Source organism: Kryptolebias marmoratus, linkage group LG24, assembly GCF_001649575.2.
Source record: "Kryptolebias marmoratus isolate JLee-2015 linkage group LG24, ASM164957v2, whole genome shotgun sequence".
Taxonomy (NCBI): Eukaryota; Metazoa; Chordata; class Actinopteri; order Cyprinodontiformes; family Rivulidae; genus Kryptolebias; species Kryptolebias marmoratus.
Window position 1 is genome coordinate 2,063,402 of NC_051453.1, and position 20,512 is coordinate 2,083,913.

Here is a 20,512-nt window from a genome sequence, read left to right on the forward strand (position 1 = left end):
GTGGGGAAGAAACGCTGACTGTGTGAAGTCGAGTCCTGGAAGCAGCAGCAGCAGTCTAAACCCAGCCACACTCTCCAAAGATAGTGCTTCTTTCTCATTTGCTCTGGCCCTATTTTAATAATAGCTGTGCATAAGTAATTTTTAAAAGGCCAGGCAGGCACACGGGCGCGGGAGGATGGGGGGGAAATTAAACTCATTTTATCTGTGAGCAGGTGGATTCCTATTTATCATTAACATGCATAGAATTTGCACAATGTTATTTCTTGCTGCTGCCACTGATGGCGCGTCATCCAAATAATGTCAGAGGAGGGTCTCTGCCTTTTTCTTTTTTTCCTTTTTTTTGCTTATGCTGGAGTGAAATTCATAGATAAAGGTACGAGGAGGTTTTCTCTCGCAATTTTCTGCAAACGGAAACTAATTCTGGGAAGCTTCTTATTACAGTGCAGGCTCATTTGGTTTGCATTAAAAAAGGGACAGGGGCGACATTAGGATTTCTGCCAGATTTCCAGGAGATGCTTCAACATTCGCTCTTATATCATTAGTAACGGCCCTCCCCCTTCTCCTTCTTCTTACAGAAGCCCCTTTCCTCTTTTAACTGGCATTAAACAATCTGAACTCATTATTGGTCCAATAATAAAACTGGAATATATTTGACTTCCTGATTTAGATCCTATCAAAATATTGGAATGTAAATGTGTAATTTTGAACACATGATATGAAGGTTTAATAATTGCTGGGTATTCTCTGTGTTATTTTAGCATAATTCAACATCAGGATTATTTGCCATTTATTTAAAATTAGAGTGGTGCTTTTTAATTTGTTTTGGGATTGCTAATCTTTTTTGGTATGACATCCTGAGAGCTGTTTCTAGTGCAATTTTTCTTGTGCAAACTAACTTTTATATCAGTCTGACTGTTGTATTGTAGATGACTGTATAATTTAGTCTGATTATATATGTAATATAGAGCTCCAAGTGTTTGTTTGCAGATGATAAAATTGTTAACAATCAGTAATTTGGAGGAAATTGTGTATTTTAGCTTTAGTTGTTTTAAAGGAATTGTCAGATTTATGTAATTTTGTAACTTAAACATGTAAGTTTTAATGATATAAATATGTGGGATGCTGCGGTTAAAAACTATTTCCTGTTTTATTGTTTTACTTTCTGTAATATGCATCACAGCTGCAGACATTGTTTAAATGAAAGCTGAATGTGACATTAAGCCAAAGATCAAACCACATCTTTGTTTCTGTGTGCTCCGTGTCACCTGGGCATCATGTTGTCATGGAAGATGCAGGCGGGATTAGACTCTCTGTGACCAGTCATTCACACCAGTGTTTACAGTGATGAAGAGCGAGATGATGATGATGATGTGTGTCTCTGTCTTCTTTTCTCTCCTCTGACAAATAACGGCGTGGCAGCTCCTGACAGGCAGCCAAGCAGCCAAGCAGGCAGGCAGGCAGCCATTGTTTTGTAATGTGTTTCACTCTGCCAGCGCTGATCCTTTGCTAAGGTACTTACCACACCATTGTTGTCTAAGTATGCTATTTTCTGGCTGGGCACCTCCACTATAGAATAGGGTGCTTTCCCCCCCTTTTCTTTTCTCTTTTTTTTTTTTTTTAAAGAGAGGTTTGTTACAGTCACCGTCATCCTAATCCTGCTGTGTGATATGTATATGTGTCAACACAGAGAAAGAGAGGGCGAGAGAGGAAAGTCTTAACCCTTTGAATGGCAGACAGGCAGATAGACAGACATGCCCCATTCACTTCTTACTGTCCTCCATGACACCAAATTACTGTTTATCAAAATAAGATGAGCAGCATAATAAGGATGCTTTAGGAGTGTAACGTCTATAGCGTTTCGTGGTATTTCCACAGAAACATTCAGCAAACAGATTACTGGTGCAGGTCAGAGGGAAACTGAGGATTATTAATTTATATGAGCACAATGTAAATGTCGACTTTTCGACATGTTTGTTTGACAGTTTGGGAAGTATCTTAATTTTCTTTCTTGCTGACAGTTAGATAAGAACATCCATACCATTTCCAATAAATATGAAATTACCCTGCAAAGCTTGGCACACAAAATGAAAACAGGAAAGTCTGACTATACAGACACAACCATAGACCTAAAGGATGTAATCAGAATCAGAATCAGAATCAGATTTATTGCCAGGTGTGTAGGCACACACGAGGAATTTGTCTCCAGTTCACAACACTCTTTGAGTAGTCTTAGTCTGTGGAAGATGAAGATGTATATGTACAATATAGATGTATATGCTCAGAGATACATATATACATATGAATAACTGGATATATATGAACATAATATACAGTATTTGCAGTTTGTTAAAAAAAAAAAAAATGAGTAATGAGTAATGAGTCCTGAACTACTATTCTTTTAAGCCTCAAAGACTCACAAGCCTGTTAATCACAAATTTGTATCATTAGCAGCAAAAAGTTCAAACTAGGGCTGCACAACATTAGAAGAACCTGTCATTAGTGTTGAATGTTATTCTGACTATCAGCTGTGATAAACCCTCATGTTCTGTCATTGCACTGTACAACAAATCTGTCACCTGACCTCTATTTTATTCACTTTAAAATCATTTGTACACTTTAAGTCCTTTTGCACAATTTTTATTTTTGTTTTGCCCCATTTTTCTATTAGTTTGTTGCACTATTTCCAATTTAAATTTATATTTTGTTTGTTCTTGCAAAACAAGAACTCCCCATGCTGTGATTAATGAAGTACTTCTGTCTGTCTGCCTGTTTCCAACAGTGTTTACATCACTCTCCATGTGCCAGCTGTGGGCATGATAAATAATTATACAAACTAAACTTTAATTAGCTCCCCTTTTCTGGTTTAGTCTGCATATTTCACTCAGCCATCATGATGGTGGGACAGAAAATCTGTTGGTGCTTTAATAAGTCTAATACAGACATATATTTGAACCCTGCTTCTCCTCTAAGTAGATTATAAACATTTATAATTGCATGTTATCATAATATCCTGGACAGCATATTGAAGAACTTCTGTGGGCCAGTTTTCCCTCCTGGTGCGGTGGAAGATCAGAGTTAATTCAGCAGCGTTATGGTAATGTGAAAGTCCCTATCTGTCCCAGCATCGCACATACTAACAAGCTTAGGATAAGCTCAGCCTCGGATGGTATGAGGTTTGAATTTCTGGAACCAGCGCAGTTTCTGCAGCCAAATCTCACTTCAGCAGAAACCAGAGGGGTGATTCCTCTGCTTAAAAAAAATTAGTGCTAGTGCATATATTTTTCTGCAAGGAAAGGAGGTTTGATACCTTGCGAGAGAAAAATGCACTGTTTGTAAAAAATATGTTTTAAGGATGGCAAAAATCATCTTGAGACGGCTAATCAGCTGGCACCTCTGAAAAGCCTGTAAGCATGCATTAAGAGATTTATCCACAGCGCAGGGATAAAGCCTCCCAACATTGTTGACTCATTTAAAGATGCCAACATCTCAACTTTATGCACTGCTAACAAACGCACACATGTTAAGTTGGTGTACTCTGCACTTCTCCTGTTTCTGTAAATCGCAGTGTATCTGCCATAAGCATGTTATGCCCCGGGGCTCATCAGGACCATGTGATCCCAGGCAGAGCTGCCACTATGAGACAACATGCTAAATCCTGTTTGTGAGACTTGACTGGGCTCAGCTCTTCGACTAATCTAACCACCCTCAACCTCCAAAACAGGAAGGGGAGCTTCTGTCGATGTAGAGAGGAGCGGAAACAATGAAACAAGGAGTGAAAATGGTGACTGAAATGTGCTACAGTGAAGCATTTGAAAATGAAAATAGGTCCATCGGATCTACGGATCATATTTGTTTACCTCCACAGCCTGTAGCCTAATGTAGGTCAGTCATGTGACTCAAGCTTCCACGTGGATTTCAGCTGAGTGTTTTGTTTACATTGAGTGTGGACCCACATTCCAAAATTGTATTGTAATATATCTGAACAACTACTGGAGTAAACTCGTTCAAAGTGGATTTAATTTAGTTCAAAATATTTTTTTTTATGTTTGATGTCATACTTTGCAATGAGTACCTTTAAGGGAAAACAAAAGTTTGCAAGTGAACAAAATAAATCGATGTTTGCAGTGGTACTGAACTGTAGAAGCTGGTTTTGAATCTAATTTAAGTGTTTTAAATTGACAAAAGAAACATGACTTAATCATGAAGCTGATTAGCAGAACATTACCTCCATGTACAGTTCTAAATGTCCAGATTAGTTAACCTGTTTCAGACCAACCACATCAGAATCTGCACCTGCAGGAACTTTTCTGTGTCTTTGTGCATCACAAAGAAGCTGCCATAGTATGAGCTACAAGCTTCATTCGGGGGCCAAAAATCAGCCTTTTAAACCTTTTATGACATGAAAAATCAGTGTTCAGTCCATTAAATTAAGTTTATAAGAACAAGGCAATTACTGTAAATGTTTCTGGCTGAATCTTATTTTCTCATATTTGGAGCATGTGCTTATTAACAGTGTCTTTATGAAAAAAGTAAACACAGAAATAGAGCATGCAGGGGTCATTTCCTCCAAAGTAAATGGAGAATATTGGATTAATGGAGTATTTGAAAGGGTTAAGTCAGCTTTGCAAAGTGTGAGACTGCAGGTCTGCCTCCAGATGATGTTTGTTTTTTATCCCACCTGAACAAAGATGTTGTCATTTAATTGAAATACAGATTGCATTAAATACATAGGGTCTGTACAAAACTATTTATTATTTTCATATTGTTGGATAAACAGAACCAGAAAGAAAGGAGTATCTTTGTTCTTTCTGAGTAATTGTGTTAAAATGATGCAGCAAAATGAGCTTTACTGTAACAGTTTGAAACCCCCACCAACCACTCCTTAAATCTCTGGTGCAAAGAGAAAATGGTTCGTAAATATTAGAGATAGAATGATTAATTGTTTATTATTGGTCACTTTAAAAAGACTGATACTCAGCATACCCAAACAATTACCAAGTAGCAGCTGCTAAAACCAGTTTACTGCAGCCCACAATGTGTTTGTTTTTTTAAGTCAGAATGATCTTTAATATATTGTTTTTAAGTGTACACGTTCTTCTAAAGGTTGATAAATATATTATATTTATTTATTGTTATATCAGTTGACTGCCTTGATTTCTAAAGATCAGCATCGACCACAGAAAAGCTCATCTTGGTCGACCTCTAATAAATCTACTTTACATTGAATTGCTTTTCATGATCTGTCTTTATTAAGGTTTACACTTTTATTCAGAAACTAAGCATCAACTTTATTTTGAGTCATTTAAAGCAATTTAACACAATATTCACTTGACTTTTTATCACTTACAGAAAAACAAGCTTCAGATGATGAAGAAGTTAGCATGAATCTAATTTTTATTCCCTTTAACTGTTTCACTGACTGTCTTTCTGTCGTTGCCCATCGCTGTCTTTCTGTCTGTCTCTTTTCTTTCTCTCCTAATGATAATTCAGAACATCACAGATTTGGCACTTGTAGCAGGTCTCGCAGAAAAATTAATTAATGCAAACTCCAAGTGCTAGCGAAATTATACATTTGGAGTGCGTGCAGACACAGAAAGAGAAGGAGAGAGATGTGAGGACGTTCTAGTCTCATTAAGAGAGCAGGCAGAGTGAAATTAGTCTGAATATAATGACAGGCCACACTATCTCATGTAAAAACAGCGCTGTTTTCCTCTCTCATTCATTGGCACTAGTAATTAGTTTTGGCCCTAAAACTGTCACCCTTTACTCTGGAAAAGGCAGATGTGATTTGAGGTGCAATTTAATCTTGCTTTAATGAAGAACTAATGGACGCATTGCAAATTACTCCCCCCCCTCCCCTCCCTCCCACCGCAACCCACCCCTGTGATTGAACAGAGGCTTGGGGAGAAAAAAAATCTATTTCCTGCTTTTGAAAAGATCAAGAGTATCTTTGATAATGGTGAGAGCGTCACCGACAGCTTCATTGCATCGAGCCAACAAGCTCTTTTAGGTGAATCACAATTCAGTGGAGAGGAGGCCACAATTAGTGACAAAGCAGAGAGAGTGCCGCGGGGCCCGGGCAGGCAAAAAGCCTCTTGGTGCTCCGGGCTCCTTGTTAGAAACAGGCCCTGGAGGTGTCACGCAGGAACAATGAGGCTTGATAAATTACCCCTTAAAAAAAATGTACTACTAATTTTCAATTACACCTATAATGCTGTCCCGATTGGAGAGAGAAATTGGACGTGTGAGCAGGAGAACAAACAGTCATATTCTCAACACTATTCTTCCTGTTTGTGACACTGAAGCTTCCTAAGAGCCTGAGTGTATTAGCAATAAATTACATGGTGTTTAAAATGACAGCTCACTGGTGATTTAGCTCCACAGATACAAAAAGAAAAACACAGAAAAGGAGAATATTAGTGCCAATAATATCTTGCTATTACTTCTGATTTTCCCCCTAAAGATAATTACAGGCAAAAGGACAAAATTGCATTCTTATGTGATTTAAGCTCGTTTCTAAAAATGATGTTGTTGTTTGAGGAAAAAAAAGAATATTTGTGGATGTCTTTGTGAGGAGAGAAGGAGATAAGAGTCTGAAAAATGTGTGTGAAGAAGAAGTGGCTGCCTTCAGATGTGTAAACCACTTAAGGAACACTAACAGATGATGTAGAGAATATATCAAGGCTAAATAATAGTCCTTGAAATGGGTGAAAAGGGGATGTGAGAACTGAGGAGGGTCAGACATGTAGAACGTGTATCTGTCTTTTTGTGTATGTGTGTGTGTGTGTGTGTGTGTGTGTGTGTGTGTGTGTGTGTGTGTGTGTGTGTGTGAATTTGACTACAGCCAGAGCAAAGCAGAAAGCCTAATGGGAGTGGGCTTAACTCCTGCACACAGCCTCGCTACATATCTGATTACTGGGACCAGTAATTTTCTTTCCTTAAATAAGGAAGAAATTGGATAGGATGAATGAAATTTGGCTGTCATATTGCAATGATGGTGCAGCGGGGAGATTATGTGTTTCACATAATCGTTCATCATTTCCCAACCAGTGTTCGGGCTTAGCATAATGGAATTGGTAAACTGGTTTAAATCAGAACGTGAGGACAGACTATCAGGCAGACTGTGAGGGTCTGTGGTAATGTCTTCAGACCAAGCTGAATATTTTCACCACAGAGCTACACACACACACACACACACACACAGACAGGGACATCGTCTTCACCTCTGCTTCATCACACTGTCAGCAGCCATCAAATGGTACCTGAAGACATCTTTCAAAGTAATCTGTAACAAATTATCTTTATGAGTGAAAGTATACACATTTTGCATTCATTTATTAATTCAGTAATTCATTATCTTTAAAATTTTAACTATAGGGTCATAAATCATAGTGTAGACTGAATAGTTTGCTACAATAAGAACCAAATCAACAAATGTGTTTATTTATATTAACAGTGTAACAAGTTTCTAAATGTCCACGTTCAAATACTATATAACAAAAAACTAACATTTAGGGGAAAATTGAAATCCTATTTATGTTGCATATTTGTATTTTTTAATTGATTGTATTTGTAAACTACTGTTTTTTTTTATTTTATTATTTTAGCAGCCAAATATGTCACTGCTTTTTGGTTTTCCTTGTGTTTGTCCAGAGGTTAAAGGTCAGCATGGTTTCAAACAGTTTGAAGGCAAACAAAGATTAAAATATACTGTTTTAAAACCTTTTGTCGTAGATCTTTGGCAATTTTGATGTAACTAATGTGGCAGATTTTGTTAGCTGACAGAGCATTACTGGTGTTATAAAACTGTCATGTTGGTAAAACAAGTGGTTCTTAACTTCACAAAAAACAAGTTGGGGTTAGGATTGGACTAATTTACTAAAACAAATATGTATTTGCACAACATATGCATTTTTATAGTTGGTTTTAATGTGAATAAATCTGTGAAACATATTGTTTTCTTTGTTTTTATGTTTTTGTATTGGGTTGTCGGACAGCAATTTAATTTACCCAAAGATTCCAGATAAAATTAAGTGAAGTTATGCAAAATACTTGTTACAAGGGACTGTTTAATGTTTACATTGTAAGCAAATGATGGACTACATTTCTTAACCTGATTGATTTTATACTTTAATTAGCTCAGTCTGACATCATGAGGAACATTTTTCATTAATAACTGCAGATGGCACACTGTATTTGTTTTTATATCTGTGTTTAGCATGTTTTTACTGACATATCCTCTTAGTTTAAACACGTTGAGCTGCAGCGTGGAGTCTGATGGTGGTACCATATCAGTACGATCTGCTCCACAGGAGGCTGAATGTTGGCCACTAGGTGTCATAGTGGCTGCTTGTAAAAGATGAGGGGGCACCTTCACTCTGTTCAACTAAAGACAAGAAACTGGGCATTTTTCTTCCAATTAAAACAGCTATAGAGTAATGTTACACAAGATTTTATGCGTTTAATGAGACAGTCTGCAGCCTAAATCAATAATTTCATAGATGCATCCAAATTTCATCTGACCTGTATTATTTGATGAAACAAATCATGTTGGACTGAAAAGGCCTTAGTCTGAGGAAAATGTCACCTCTGCTGAATGTGAAGGTATTCTAGGTTATTGGCTTTATAAAAAGTAATATTTCACCAAGGTTAATGGTTTTAAAGCATTCATTGCATTTTACACTTTTGACACCTAACAGCATTATGTCCTCTGTTTAGGATGAGCAAGAATTTGTTAAAACTAAGTGAAGTGAGCTTGTTATGATGAGTCTGATGTATGATTTCATGTAAATGCACCAGTGAGCAAAACTCACTTATTTTATGGCAGAAAACAGGAATCGGGAAATAATGCAAGGAAACATGTGTTCCCATTTAGTTTTCCATATGAATAAATTAATAAAATAAATAACTAGAGTACAGTAAATGTATAATTCAGAGAACTTTAAGTTTTTGTTTTGACCATCATTTAAAGTCTCATATTTAGTTTTAGTTTAGGAAACTAAGGTGGTTCTGCTCGTTTTTCATGTGATACTGACATGGTTGTCAGTCGTATAATTATAAATACATCAATTTAGAACTAATTTGGATTCTTGATAATTTCCTGTTGATTTTATTTGAATCTGAGTATCTTGTTTTATTTATGAAGAGGGGGTATTTCTTTTATCATTGATTTTGTTATCATTCTGGAGAAATTAATGCTCACCAGGAGAGAAATGCTTCACTGTAGCACACAGTCACAACTCAGCAAGACCTTGGATTGACTCGCACACACAATAGTAACACAACGACTGAGACAAATCCACCCAGAAAATAAAGAGCCAGACAATCAGAACTTTCCCAAAGAAGAAATGAGGTTCATGTATAGTTTTTACTCTCTTCTCCCTCAGAAAAGTCTTGGAGTTTTAAAGATGGTGTGGTAGTAGCACAGACTGTAAGTAATAACAGATTGTGCAAGATCTTGCAATAATACATGGAACTGTGCATAATTTAATTTAAAATGTTTAAAACTCCATCCATACTTACCATAGGATGATCTTAGCTTAAAACTGGCATGAAAGGTGGCGGGCAATATGCATTCCTTTAAAGAATTGCCTTTAATTAGTAACACGTCAACATTACAGCAAAACACTATTTTAATTCTGCAGCAAATAAAAGAGACCTACACTTTGCTACCCTTGTTGTATTATTCTCAGTTTGTACTTCCTGAACAGTGTTTTCTTTAATACAATGTTAGCCTACATGAGTTAATACTAGCTGTACCTGATTTTAAATGCAAAACCTTTAAATTGGTGTAAAAGGGATTATTATGAATAAACTGTAAGCACTCAAATTAGGTACACCATAACCAGCATCAATTTTTGTAATTCTGCGTGGGCACTAAGAGTTCCCATGTCTGCTTGCAGCAATCGTTCTTTCCATTACTCACTATCAAGACATCCGTTCCGTTAGTAACAGGGTCAGGAGCCACAATCCTCGACTTGAGAAAATAAAAAACAACACAAATTTATCTGCAGAAGCAGTGAGGCTCAGACATCCTGTGTTGAACAAGTCAAAGTTGAGGTCATTTTTTACAGTCCAGCTGCTGTATCAGCTGTGGTTTAGAAGTTAGAGAAGCACTTTGGAGCTGAAAGGTCATCTCCAGTCTTTACATTTATCCTCCTCCTGTCTGGTTTCTCCCTGATCATTACCAGGACAGCTGTGGTGGGGGCACCTGCTCGTTGGTCCCAGTTAGGGTTACAGATGTAAAAATCAAATTACAACTGGTGTGAAAAAAGCATACAAGTGTCTCTTCTCTATACATCTCAACCAGGAATTAGTCTGAGGAAATATTTCAAATTAAAACAAAGTCCAAAGTCTGAGGTAAACAGTGGGATGTTTTTACTGATTTCCTTACCTGTATAGAGGAAATGAAAGACAGACCTGAGAAAATTAGCTAAATCCTGTTTCTGAACACATCACACAAATTTAAAGGCCTATTTTATTAAGTATTAGATAAATTATTGTCTATTTATTTTTTTAGATGTAATTTTTACATAAATTATTTGTTGAAGTGTTTTTACATTGTTGTTCAATCATTTTTTGTTTTCATATCAAAAATATGCTACTGAACTGGATAAATCTTCACAGTCATATTAGGTTAAAGCAGCAGGAGTTTATGATTACAACACTCTGAGTGAAGACATAAAGCAGTAAAGAATAGTTTCTGTTCAGTTTTTAAACCTTACACTGTTTACTTGAGCAGATTTTAAACTTCCCAACAATAACTCGAGTCCAGACTCCTTAAGGAGCACCTGTCGTCCCAGCATCCTTTGCGTGTCCAATATGGAAGAACTGGCGGTGGAGGTCCGTGGCTCGAACGGCGCTTATTACAAGGTAAATACCGGCTTAACTTTACGACTGAAAACGTCACATTTCATTATCCGATATAGTATGTTGGTTTGAGTCTCATGGACCACGATTTCGTGTTCTGAATGGCTTTAAATCCGGTGAAAATTCTCGTTTTAGTCGCAGAGCTAGCCAAGTTAGCAGGCTAAGCTAACGATGCTAAGTCCTCGGCAAGCGTCGCTTTTCGTCGACTTTTGATAAACACAGAGGAGAAGAAACGCTTTCTTAAGGCGATTCGTCGAATATAAATCAGATAATAAAGAGCTTATGTAAGTTTTACTTCGGCTGTAGCATTCATTAGCTAAAAGTTAGCTAACTTGCTAACCGCGTTGATCGATCTCTAGTTGGAAATTAGCCTCAAAGCGTTTACCATCCACCCCTTGTCTAGGTTATTTTTAGGTGTTTATGACAGCTTTGGGGCTATCCACGCTGATTTTGTTTAAATGCTTTGCAGTTGTAGTGTTTCGGCGGCACCACGCCTGCCTGGCAGTGTGTGCACACACTCTTTCCGTCTCCGTCTATTATTTGATACTTCATCATGCCCGAGCTATCTGTGAGCCAGCTGTTCCTGTCAGTCCGGACCAGCTGGCATGTCAGCAGAGGGTCGCTGATACCGAAGACTTACAAGCTATTTCTAGACCTGCAACCTAAAATGAAACTCTTATCTTTCCCCCTCCTCTCCGTCTCTCGGGTCGTTCTGTTTCTCCTCCCCTTTGTTTCTTATTTCACCTCCATGATGGCCCAGATGATCCAGATTAATATCATTACTGAGGTTTCCTCCGTGCTTTCCACTGTCCACCCAGCTCCTGTTTCCTGAATAAACTGCCTGGCATGCCCAGGCAGAACCTGTAACTCGTGAGTTACGTGCAGGTGCTTTTTTTATGGCTCTATTGCAGGTTTCTATCACACAAGATGGCCCCAAGGCTTATATGAAGATGTTTGTGCTCTGTTATTGAAAACAAATTTAATATATTTCAAGCCTATCCAAGAACGTCTCTGTTTTTTTTTCTTAAAGTCCAATCAGTACTGGGTTTGTTGACTCTGTACTGAAGCTCCGATACTGTGATTTATCATAAGATTCAAGAAGTTTTTAGTCTTAAACACAGCAGAACCGTGGAAAACTTACTGTGACAGATTCCTTCACACAACTGAAATAAACACTAAACTAGACTAAAATAAAGAAATACACTTGACTCTAAATTTAGGTTAAATTAGCAAGTACTACTTCAGAGTATAAGGCACAAGTAGTTTTGCAATACGTTTACAGTTCCTGAATGTGCAAATATTATTTATATTGTGCAAACATACAAATAATATTTGATTATATTCTGAACGTTTCATTAAAATCCATTTAATAGTTTATGAGATATTTTAATAATACGACAGACAAACACAGACATGAGCAGAAACATTTTTGTCTTTGGTGGCGGGCGATAATAATTGCTTTCTGAGCCTTTTATTTCAACCTAAAAGCTCATCATTATAATCTGATCTAAAATATTTATGATATTAAAAAATAAATGCTCATAGAATTAAAATGCATTGAGGAAAAGAAATGAAAGGAACAAACCATGCTGCCTGTCTCGGCGCGTTACCTCCAGTTGTAGATTTCTGAGCGAATGGGGAAACTATTGGTTGGAGTTCACAGGTGTGAGAGTACACCTGTGTACGAACCTAACAAAACAGGGAACCACTTAAAAGAAAATATCTGGACTTCAAGATGTCAGAAAACTTCCAGAGAAAGTTTTGAATAAATGCGCAGTCTTTTCAGCGTCTTTGTGTTTGTCCTGCAGGGCTTTATCAAAGATATCCACGATGACTCTCTCACCATTGCCTTTGAGAACAAGTAAGCTTCTGTTTCTTCTTCTCAACTTCTCTTGTAAATCCAAAACTGAAAGGCAAATGTACAGATACACATTTATTTTTAATCAAAGTATGACATTAGAGTATTATGTTTTAGTTGGCAGCCAGAACGCCAGGTGCCCTTCAGTGATGTCAGATTGCCACCACCTGATGACGCCAAAAAGGACATTGGAGAGGGCGAGGAGGTGGAGGTGAGACAGACACGTGCAGAATCTTTTGTTTTAGTTTTTTTTTTTTGTGTTACTTTTTGTTTGAGCCTCACTCTGGTATTTATTTATTGTCCTGTCAGATATTTTCCAGAGCTAATGAGCAGGAGCCTTGTGGATGGTGGTTAGCTAAAGTCCGCATGATGAAGGGAGACGTGAGTATTGTTCATTTACTGTCAACTTTTAAAACCGTTTATTACATCACAAACAAAAGCATTGTTTAGTTTTACTGCTACTCTTAAATCTGCTAGTCAATTGCTATATTATAATTCAATTTATGTATAAAATGTCTTTATATAAGTTGTACTCATGCAACCTGCTCCACATTTTGCAGTTCTATGTGATTGAGTATGCAGCCTGTGATGCCACCTACAACGAAATAGTAACCTTTGAGCGTCTGCGACCAGTCAATACCAACAAGGCTGTTACCAAGAACACCTTCCACAAGTGCACTGTCCCTGTTCCTCAGGATCTACAGGAAGCGTATGTTTAGCACTATCAGAAAAGCAGAAGTTGTTCTCTTTGATAGTTGTTTATTGGAAGTGTAGAATATTGTCTGTCCTGTCACCTAAATGTCAAATGTAAATCTTTGTTTTTACTTTAGCAAAGTAACTGTTTCCTCCTAATATAGATGTCAGAATGAGAATGCACATAAAGAATTCAAGAAGGCTGTGGGAGCCTGTCGCATCTCGTACTGCCCAGAGACCAGTGAGCTCGTGATTGTGGTAACTATGGCTTCCTGTAATCTCCTGGTGATATTTGGATATCAGTGCTGTGATACACCTTATGTTTGTGGAGAGGGAGAGTCAACTGTTCCCGCTGCATATCTGTGTAATTATTTCTGTTTTATGTGTTTGTGTGTGTAAAGTCCACCAATGACGCAACAGTGAAGCGTGTGTCTTTGCTGAGTGACATGCACCTGCGCAGCCTCAGAACCAAGCTGCTGTTAATGTCACGCAACCAGGAGGCCACAAAACACCTGGAGGTCAGTTAGTAAAGAGTATGAGGGAGGCTCGTTTAGTAAATGTGCTGTACTGAAACTTGTTTGCAACAGATACAAACACATATTGGAACATATAGATTTGTTGTATTTTGAAATAGGATTTAATCCATGAATAAAAGTCCTCCTTTTGTCTCGGGTGTTGTAGACCTCCAGGCAACTGGTCTCATCCTTCCAACAAGAGTTTACAGTTAGACCAGATCTGATGGGCCTGGCCATCGGCAGCCATGGCAACAACATCCAACAAGCACGCAAGGTTCCCGGTGTCACTGCCATCGAGCTGGATGAGGAGACGGGAACTTTCAGGATTTATGGAGAGGTAGGGCAGCGTGTGACGCTCAACCATAAACAAAAAAGCAAAAGCTCAGGTGTATGTAACTACAAAATGTCCCAAACCGTCTGTGCATGCAAATCCGTTAACACAAGGGAAAAGGTTTACAGTCGACACTAACAAATACCTGAGCTGCTTTCTGTGGTTAGGTTACATATAACTTCAAATCAAAGAACATTTACCTGATTTTGAGTTTATAAAGTGTCCTGTTTTCATAGAAAAAACAACCTGTGTTAAATAAATGACGTCTTTGCCCTAAAAATCAATATTTTACTTTTCAGTTTTGAAAAGTAAAATAATTGCATAAATAGTTTTACAATAACATACAACTTTCACCACTGTTTACTTCGCAGATAACCTTTTATTGACATTTCTTTGTGATTTAAATGAACTATGATGTGTAGATTTAACACTTATTACTCTTATTTAGACAGAGGAGGCAGTAAAGAAGGCCAGGAACTTCTTGGAATTTGTGGAAGATTCAGTCCAGGTGCCAAGGAACCTCGTTGGTATGTTAACGTGTTGTGTTAGTTGATAATTGTTACCATATAAGGTGCAATATTTAGCAAGATAGTTGGCTAATATTCCTAATGGTTTTGTATTATGAAGAGAGAGAATTGTTTATGAAATAAAACCATGAGAACGATTAAATATTTTACCCACTGTTGTTTATTTTTGAGCTGTCAGTTTGATTTTTTTTTACATGCCTTTTGATTTTCAAAACATCTTTCTATGCTTTGTTTCTCAAGGTAAAGTCATTGGTAAGAATGGTAAGGTCATCCAGGAAATTGTAGACAAGTCTGGTGTGGTGAGAGTCAAAATAGAAGGAGACAATGACAACAAACAGCCCAGACAAGAGGTAAGCCTGCTACTGCAACATGCTCACTTTTTTACATGAATTGAATCATAGTATATTGAAAAACTTTATTCAGATTATGTATAATTTGTCAATAGTCAGTCCCATACTAACATGCATGTTGTGTTTTTTTGTTTTGTTGACGCAGGGAATGGTCCCATTCACCTTTGTTGGTACTAAGGAGAGCATTGGCAACGTTCAGGTCTTGTTGGAATACCACATTTCTTACCTGAATGTAAGACCCCAAAGTTTGTGTTGAGTTGGGCATGTTTGTCTGTTTTGGGGACATTTTTTTGTACTGAATGCCATAGTCATACTAGAGTTTTATATGGTTGTTTTAAATGCTTCTTCTTTGATCTGTTTTGCATGCTCAAAGTTTAACAGGCATTTCTTTGTTCATTATAATCATTGCTAAAGCAACATGGCTTTAGGTTTGTGCAATGATCAGCCTGAGTAGTTGAGTAGTTCCTCATGGAAATATACTGCATGCTGAATGTAATAACCCCTATTCCTGTGCTGCTCTGCTGTGTTTTTGCACTGTGCATGTATATGTGTGACCTGTGCTGTTTGCATGATCTGTGCTGCATTTCTTCTTCGTGTTTGCTTTGCAATGTGTGTAGGACATGGTGGAGCTTGTTGCAGAGAGCCAGCAGCTAGAGGGAGAGCTGAGGCAAATTGTGGATTATACACAGGGAAGCAGCCTAGCAAGATTCAGAATAAGCAGCACAAGGCGCACTGGATGTGATGTAGATGTGTGTATGATAACTATGCATGTGTATCCAGTGATGACCTTCAAAATGTCAGCTTTGTCTATTCCTTTTATTTTCTTGAGAGCATAAAAATGTGAATTACTTACACTTTTCTTCTCTTATCTGTCATTTTTCTCCTTGTTCTGTTTGTTCTCTCTAAGGAGGTTGAGCAGCTTCGCCTGGAGCGGATGCAAATTGATGAACAGTTGCGACAGATCACCCAGGGTCACCGACCAGTTGACAGGGAGCGAGGAGATAGGGGAGAGAGAGGAGCGTATAATACAGACAACAGTGCCAATGCCACCTCGTCTTCCTTACGTGGGAGTCGCTCCTACAATGGACGAGGTCGTGGGCGCAGAGGCTATAACTACAATCCTGGATATGGTAGCAATTTTTAAACACAGGATTACATGAAATCAACTTGCATGTTGCAAAATACTGCAAGAATGGGCTACTTTTGCAAGACATCTTATCTTTTACTAATTCATTGTCTTTTTCTTTGTCCTTTTGTATTTTCTTGATTTCAGGCACCAACTCGGAGCAGTCGAATGCCTCTGAGACTGATTCAGAGCGCAAGGAGGAGCTCAGTGATTGGTCCCTGGCTGGAGAGGACCTGGATGGGTGAGCTGCTTTTTTTTTAAACCTAAAGAGCTGAAAAAAGGTGGAGTTTTTGTTTTAAGTTACAAACAAATCTTTACAACGATTTCAGTTGTTGCAGGAAGTTTCATATAAGGTCAGTTTTATTGGCTTTATTGAACTTGCAGGGAAAGAGAGAGAGGCCCTAGACCACAAAGAGATGGCCGTAGAAGACCAGGACCCGGCAGAGGCCGAGGAGGGCCTGGAGGAAGAGGAAGAGGAGGATACAGCAACAGTTCTGGTAAAGGTTTTAGTGCAAAGAAAAATCAGGCGACACACCTTTCCTGTCAGAATTATCTCCTTAATCACAACCTGCTGCCTCTAAATATTAATGTCATTCTGCTGCAGCCCCTCGGGATCATGAGAACTACCAACCTTACGGAACTGTAGAGGCAAACACTGAGACCGACCAGACAGCCGATACAGATGCTAGTGAGTCCAACTTGCCAGCAAACCGCCGCCGCAGGTCACGAAGACGCAGAACAGATGAGGACGCCACGCTGATAGATGGCATGAGCGAGTCTGACAACGCCTCAGTGAGCGAAAACGGGATAGGTAAGAAGCACAAAGGGTTCTCAAAATATTTAGTAATTTACACACAAAAACTTGAATGTTGTGTGTAGATAGAAACCATTTACAGTTTTACAGCGCAACACGTCTTCCTTACGTTTGCACGTCAGTACATGCAGAGATACAAGTAATACTAAAAGCAAACATTTCACAACAAAACTTAAAACAAACAGTGCAGTGTCATTTGAGGCTTTAGCTACACATTGTCAGCCAGAAATAAATCATTTTACGTAACTTTCACATCACAAAGGTAACGAACGGTTTAAGGTATCGTTGTCAGGATTGTGCAGCAGGGCACCATTCCCCATTTCAATGTAAAGAGTAGTGACTGCAGTTTAAAGACAAAAGGATTCTGAAGGCACCCATCCTTCTGTTTGTGACAACCCAACATTCCTAGAGTACTCTGAAGCAAAACCTCAGCGTCGCAATCGTAGCCGGCGTCGCCGCACCCGCCTGCCAGAAGAGAGGCAGCCAGGTAACCGCTAACAACTGCTCGTGTGCTCTCACCAGGTTATTGCTTCAGCGGCTCAGCTTAAAAGTTGTGCACCTTTTCCCCATGTTTGTTTGTGTGGCATCAACAAAATACAACTCCAGGATTAACCAGCACGAATGCTGCTTGTTCTTGTTCTTTGAAAAATCCAAGTGGGTTTTTGACTGTTATGGGAAATATCGTCCTAATTCTTTAAGACAGTTTCTAACAAAGTAAACACTTATGCATACAGTGAATATGCATTTGTCTTTTTTCTTTATTAGTCTTTATGGAAAGAAGACTTTACTAATTACCTAGCCTGAACTGTTCTGAAGTTGTCTGAGTTTGTCTCCTTTTAACAGAAAACTATTCAGTGACTTTATATAAACACATTTTATTTTTGCAGACATGTACACGGGTGTGAAAATGTCTAATATTGCAAGCTCCACTGTTGCCTCTGTTCTAGTATTTCACACAAATTGAAAACTCATACTTGCTTAGCATTTCTCAGTACTGCAGGTATATTAAAAGTATGTGTTGGTTAAAGGTTTGTCTTGTTAGCATACCAACGATTCTGTTTTCTGTGTTGCCATATTTGTGCAGTGACTGTGGCAGACTACATATCCAGGGCTGAATCTCAGAGCAGACAGACGATGGCCAAGGACACCAAGAAGAACAAAGATGTGGTTAGTACCTAAACGCTACACGTCAGCAGAGCAGTTAATCTTTATAAAGTTTTATTCTGGCAATGAAGTACTTTTGGTTCTGATTAATTCTCCGTTAGAATACACACCCTGCCTTGTGTGATGTTTACTTTTCTCCTGACCCCTGAATAATGTTATTTTACTCTTTATTCATTATTCCTTCTGTCTGTTCAGGGTCAGGTGGAAGTGATTGATGAACTCAGTCCACAGTCTGCTCCACCAACCACCAATGGTTCTAATAATGAGGTTTCTGACAGTTCGGGCAACAGTGCCACAAAAGCTCCCAGATCTTCTGCTGACAAGCCTGCCGAAGTCTCGAGTCCTCAACCTGTTGTTAACGGACTGTCCTAATCAGACCAGGGCAAAGAAACTGGTTTCAAATATTTGGACTTCTTTGGTGACACTTGATTGAATCTCCACGTTTCTGGAGAAGCATCAAAAGTTTCTCTTAACATTTAAACACAACAAGCACTGTTCTTTTTCTACGTAACAAATATTTGAAACCTTGAAACAAGTTTTACAGTTCTGAAACTAAATCTTCAATTTACATGTTTATCTGTACAACTATTCATTTAACTTTTTTTTTCTTTTTTTTTTCCTCACTATAGTTCTTCCGGTATGAGCTTGCCAAAGATAGTCAAACATATACACACATACACAAACTGTACTTTTTACTCCACTCTTCATTGAGAGCTCAAGGAGAGGTTGGGCTGAATTACAGTATTTATAAAATGCAGAGAGGGGCTCAATTCAAACACACTGTGGCATCACTGCAGCAGTTTTTATATGGTTCAGAATTTCATAGCGGGTTTTCAAGATGTCTGCCTTTTATCAGGTAGACTCAGCAAAAATGCTTCCAGAACTTTTTTTTCTTCTTTTTTCTTTTTCTAAGATGTTTGATGCATCTGAGGTCTTTTGAAAAGTAAATGTTCTGCATGAGCTGTACCACAGTGCAGATAAGTTAGTTGGAAACATACATTGTGCCTTGAGAGTAGATGGAACATGTTTCTGCCTGGCTCTGCACTCCATCTGAAGTCCTTTAACGTATTTCTGTGTGACCCATTTGCCTTCACCTGCCAGTCAGCCCAGATGGTGTCTTCATGTGCTAAATGTTCTCTTACAGTCCTGTAGGCAGGTGTAAGCAAGCACTCAGAATGCTCTAAAGGGTTTCAGAGCCATCTTCTAAAAATCAGGTGTGTCTGCTCTTAATGTTGGGGGGATTGAATTATCCTTTATAAATATATATATATATAAAACTGTTAAGGAGTTTGACATTAGCTGCTTCCTGTTCTTCAATATGCAACCACTTCAATCATAGGAGAAATGTTATTACAGTGTGTCTGGAAAAGAAAGAAATGAGAAGAGTTGTTTTGTTTGCACTGAAGTGTAACCTTTTTCTGTTAAAGCTGATTGTAGTTGAGTCTGAAAACTGGCCTGTGATGGTTTAGTGCTGGACAGATGTGTAGCCATCAGTGCTGGGTTTTAATGAAACATCTCATTACTGAACATTGGGAAACATCGAGCAGCTGGATAACTTGTTTCAGCTATCCAGTTTAATCATTTGGGGCATCTTTGCTCAGTCTTTTGGATTATTTCCCACTTCTAAATGTCCCAAACTGCAAAAATCCTGTCGAGAACTGGACTTCCCTGGTGTTGAGATGTTTCTGAGACAATGTAATTTTCATGGTTCTTCCACACTGGCTAGCTGGAAACTGGTCACGACTGTTCTTCTAAGGAAGGAGATTTATTTGGATTATTTATTTTAAAAACGTGTACAGTATTTAAAAAAAAAATACACTTTTCTTGACACTAAAACGAGATATCCAGGAGTTTTTCTTTTACGGCAAATTAGAAATTGGACTACTGACAGTTGTGACATCCCAAGTGTTTCTGTTGGGTCAACTACAGTATATTGTAATTTTTTTTTCTTTTTTTTTTAAGGATTGTCTGGTTGGTTGATGTGCAATATGTTTTGTATGCAGGTAGTTCTTAAATAAACTTGATCTTCTATGTAGATCTGAAACCAAAGGTCTGATTCATTCGTGAACACGCTGTGAAGAAATGTGCAGAAAAAAAACAATGCTTCCAAACACACTGGATACAGGATCTTACTGCAAACATGACAAGAATTTATCTTTTGAAGGAACAAGTTGGCGCCTATGGTCCAACTTTTAACTAGGCTTGGTTATTTTTGGATTATTTTGCCAAATAGGTTAAAATTGGTAATAAAGAAGTTGTACACTT

At 38.2% G+C, this 20,512-nt stretch overlaps 1 protein-coding gene across 8 annotated transcripts; it reads left to right on the plus strand.

Moving 5' to 3' along the window:
• The first annotated feature begins 10,761 nt into the window (after nucleotides 1-10,761).
• Nucleotides 10,762-20,291, plus strand: fxr1 (fragile X mental retardation, autosomal homolog 1). 8 transcript variants are annotated; one of them, XM_017437510.3, is made up of 18 exons: nucleotides 10,762-10,872; nucleotides 12,678-12,730; nucleotides 12,845-12,938; nucleotides 13,037-13,108; nucleotides 13,288-13,436; nucleotides 13,585-13,678; nucleotides 13,822-13,938; nucleotides 14,102-14,272; nucleotides 14,715-14,793; nucleotides 15,034-15,143; nucleotides 15,280-15,375; nucleotides 16,051-16,273; nucleotides 16,417-16,510; nucleotides 16,654-16,766; nucleotides 16,874-17,080; nucleotides 17,493-17,570; nucleotides 18,168-18,250; nucleotides 18,443-20,291. In XM_017437510.3, exons 1-18 carry the CDS (start codon nucleotides 10,822-10,824, stop codon nucleotides 18,617-18,619), a joined length of 2,061 nt encoding a protein of 686 aa, XP_017292999.1. In that variant the 5' UTR covers nucleotides 10,762-10,821; the 3' UTR covers nucleotides 18,620-20,291. The 8 variants fall into 8 exon arrangements, with proteins under 8 accessions (XP_017292999.1, XP_024866674.1, XP_017292994.1 ...); XM_025010906.2 differs by having other exon boundaries at nucleotides 16,054-16,273; XM_017437505.3 differs by having other exon boundaries at nucleotides 15,283-15,375.
• Nucleotides 20,292-20,512: the final 221 nt, after the last annotated feature.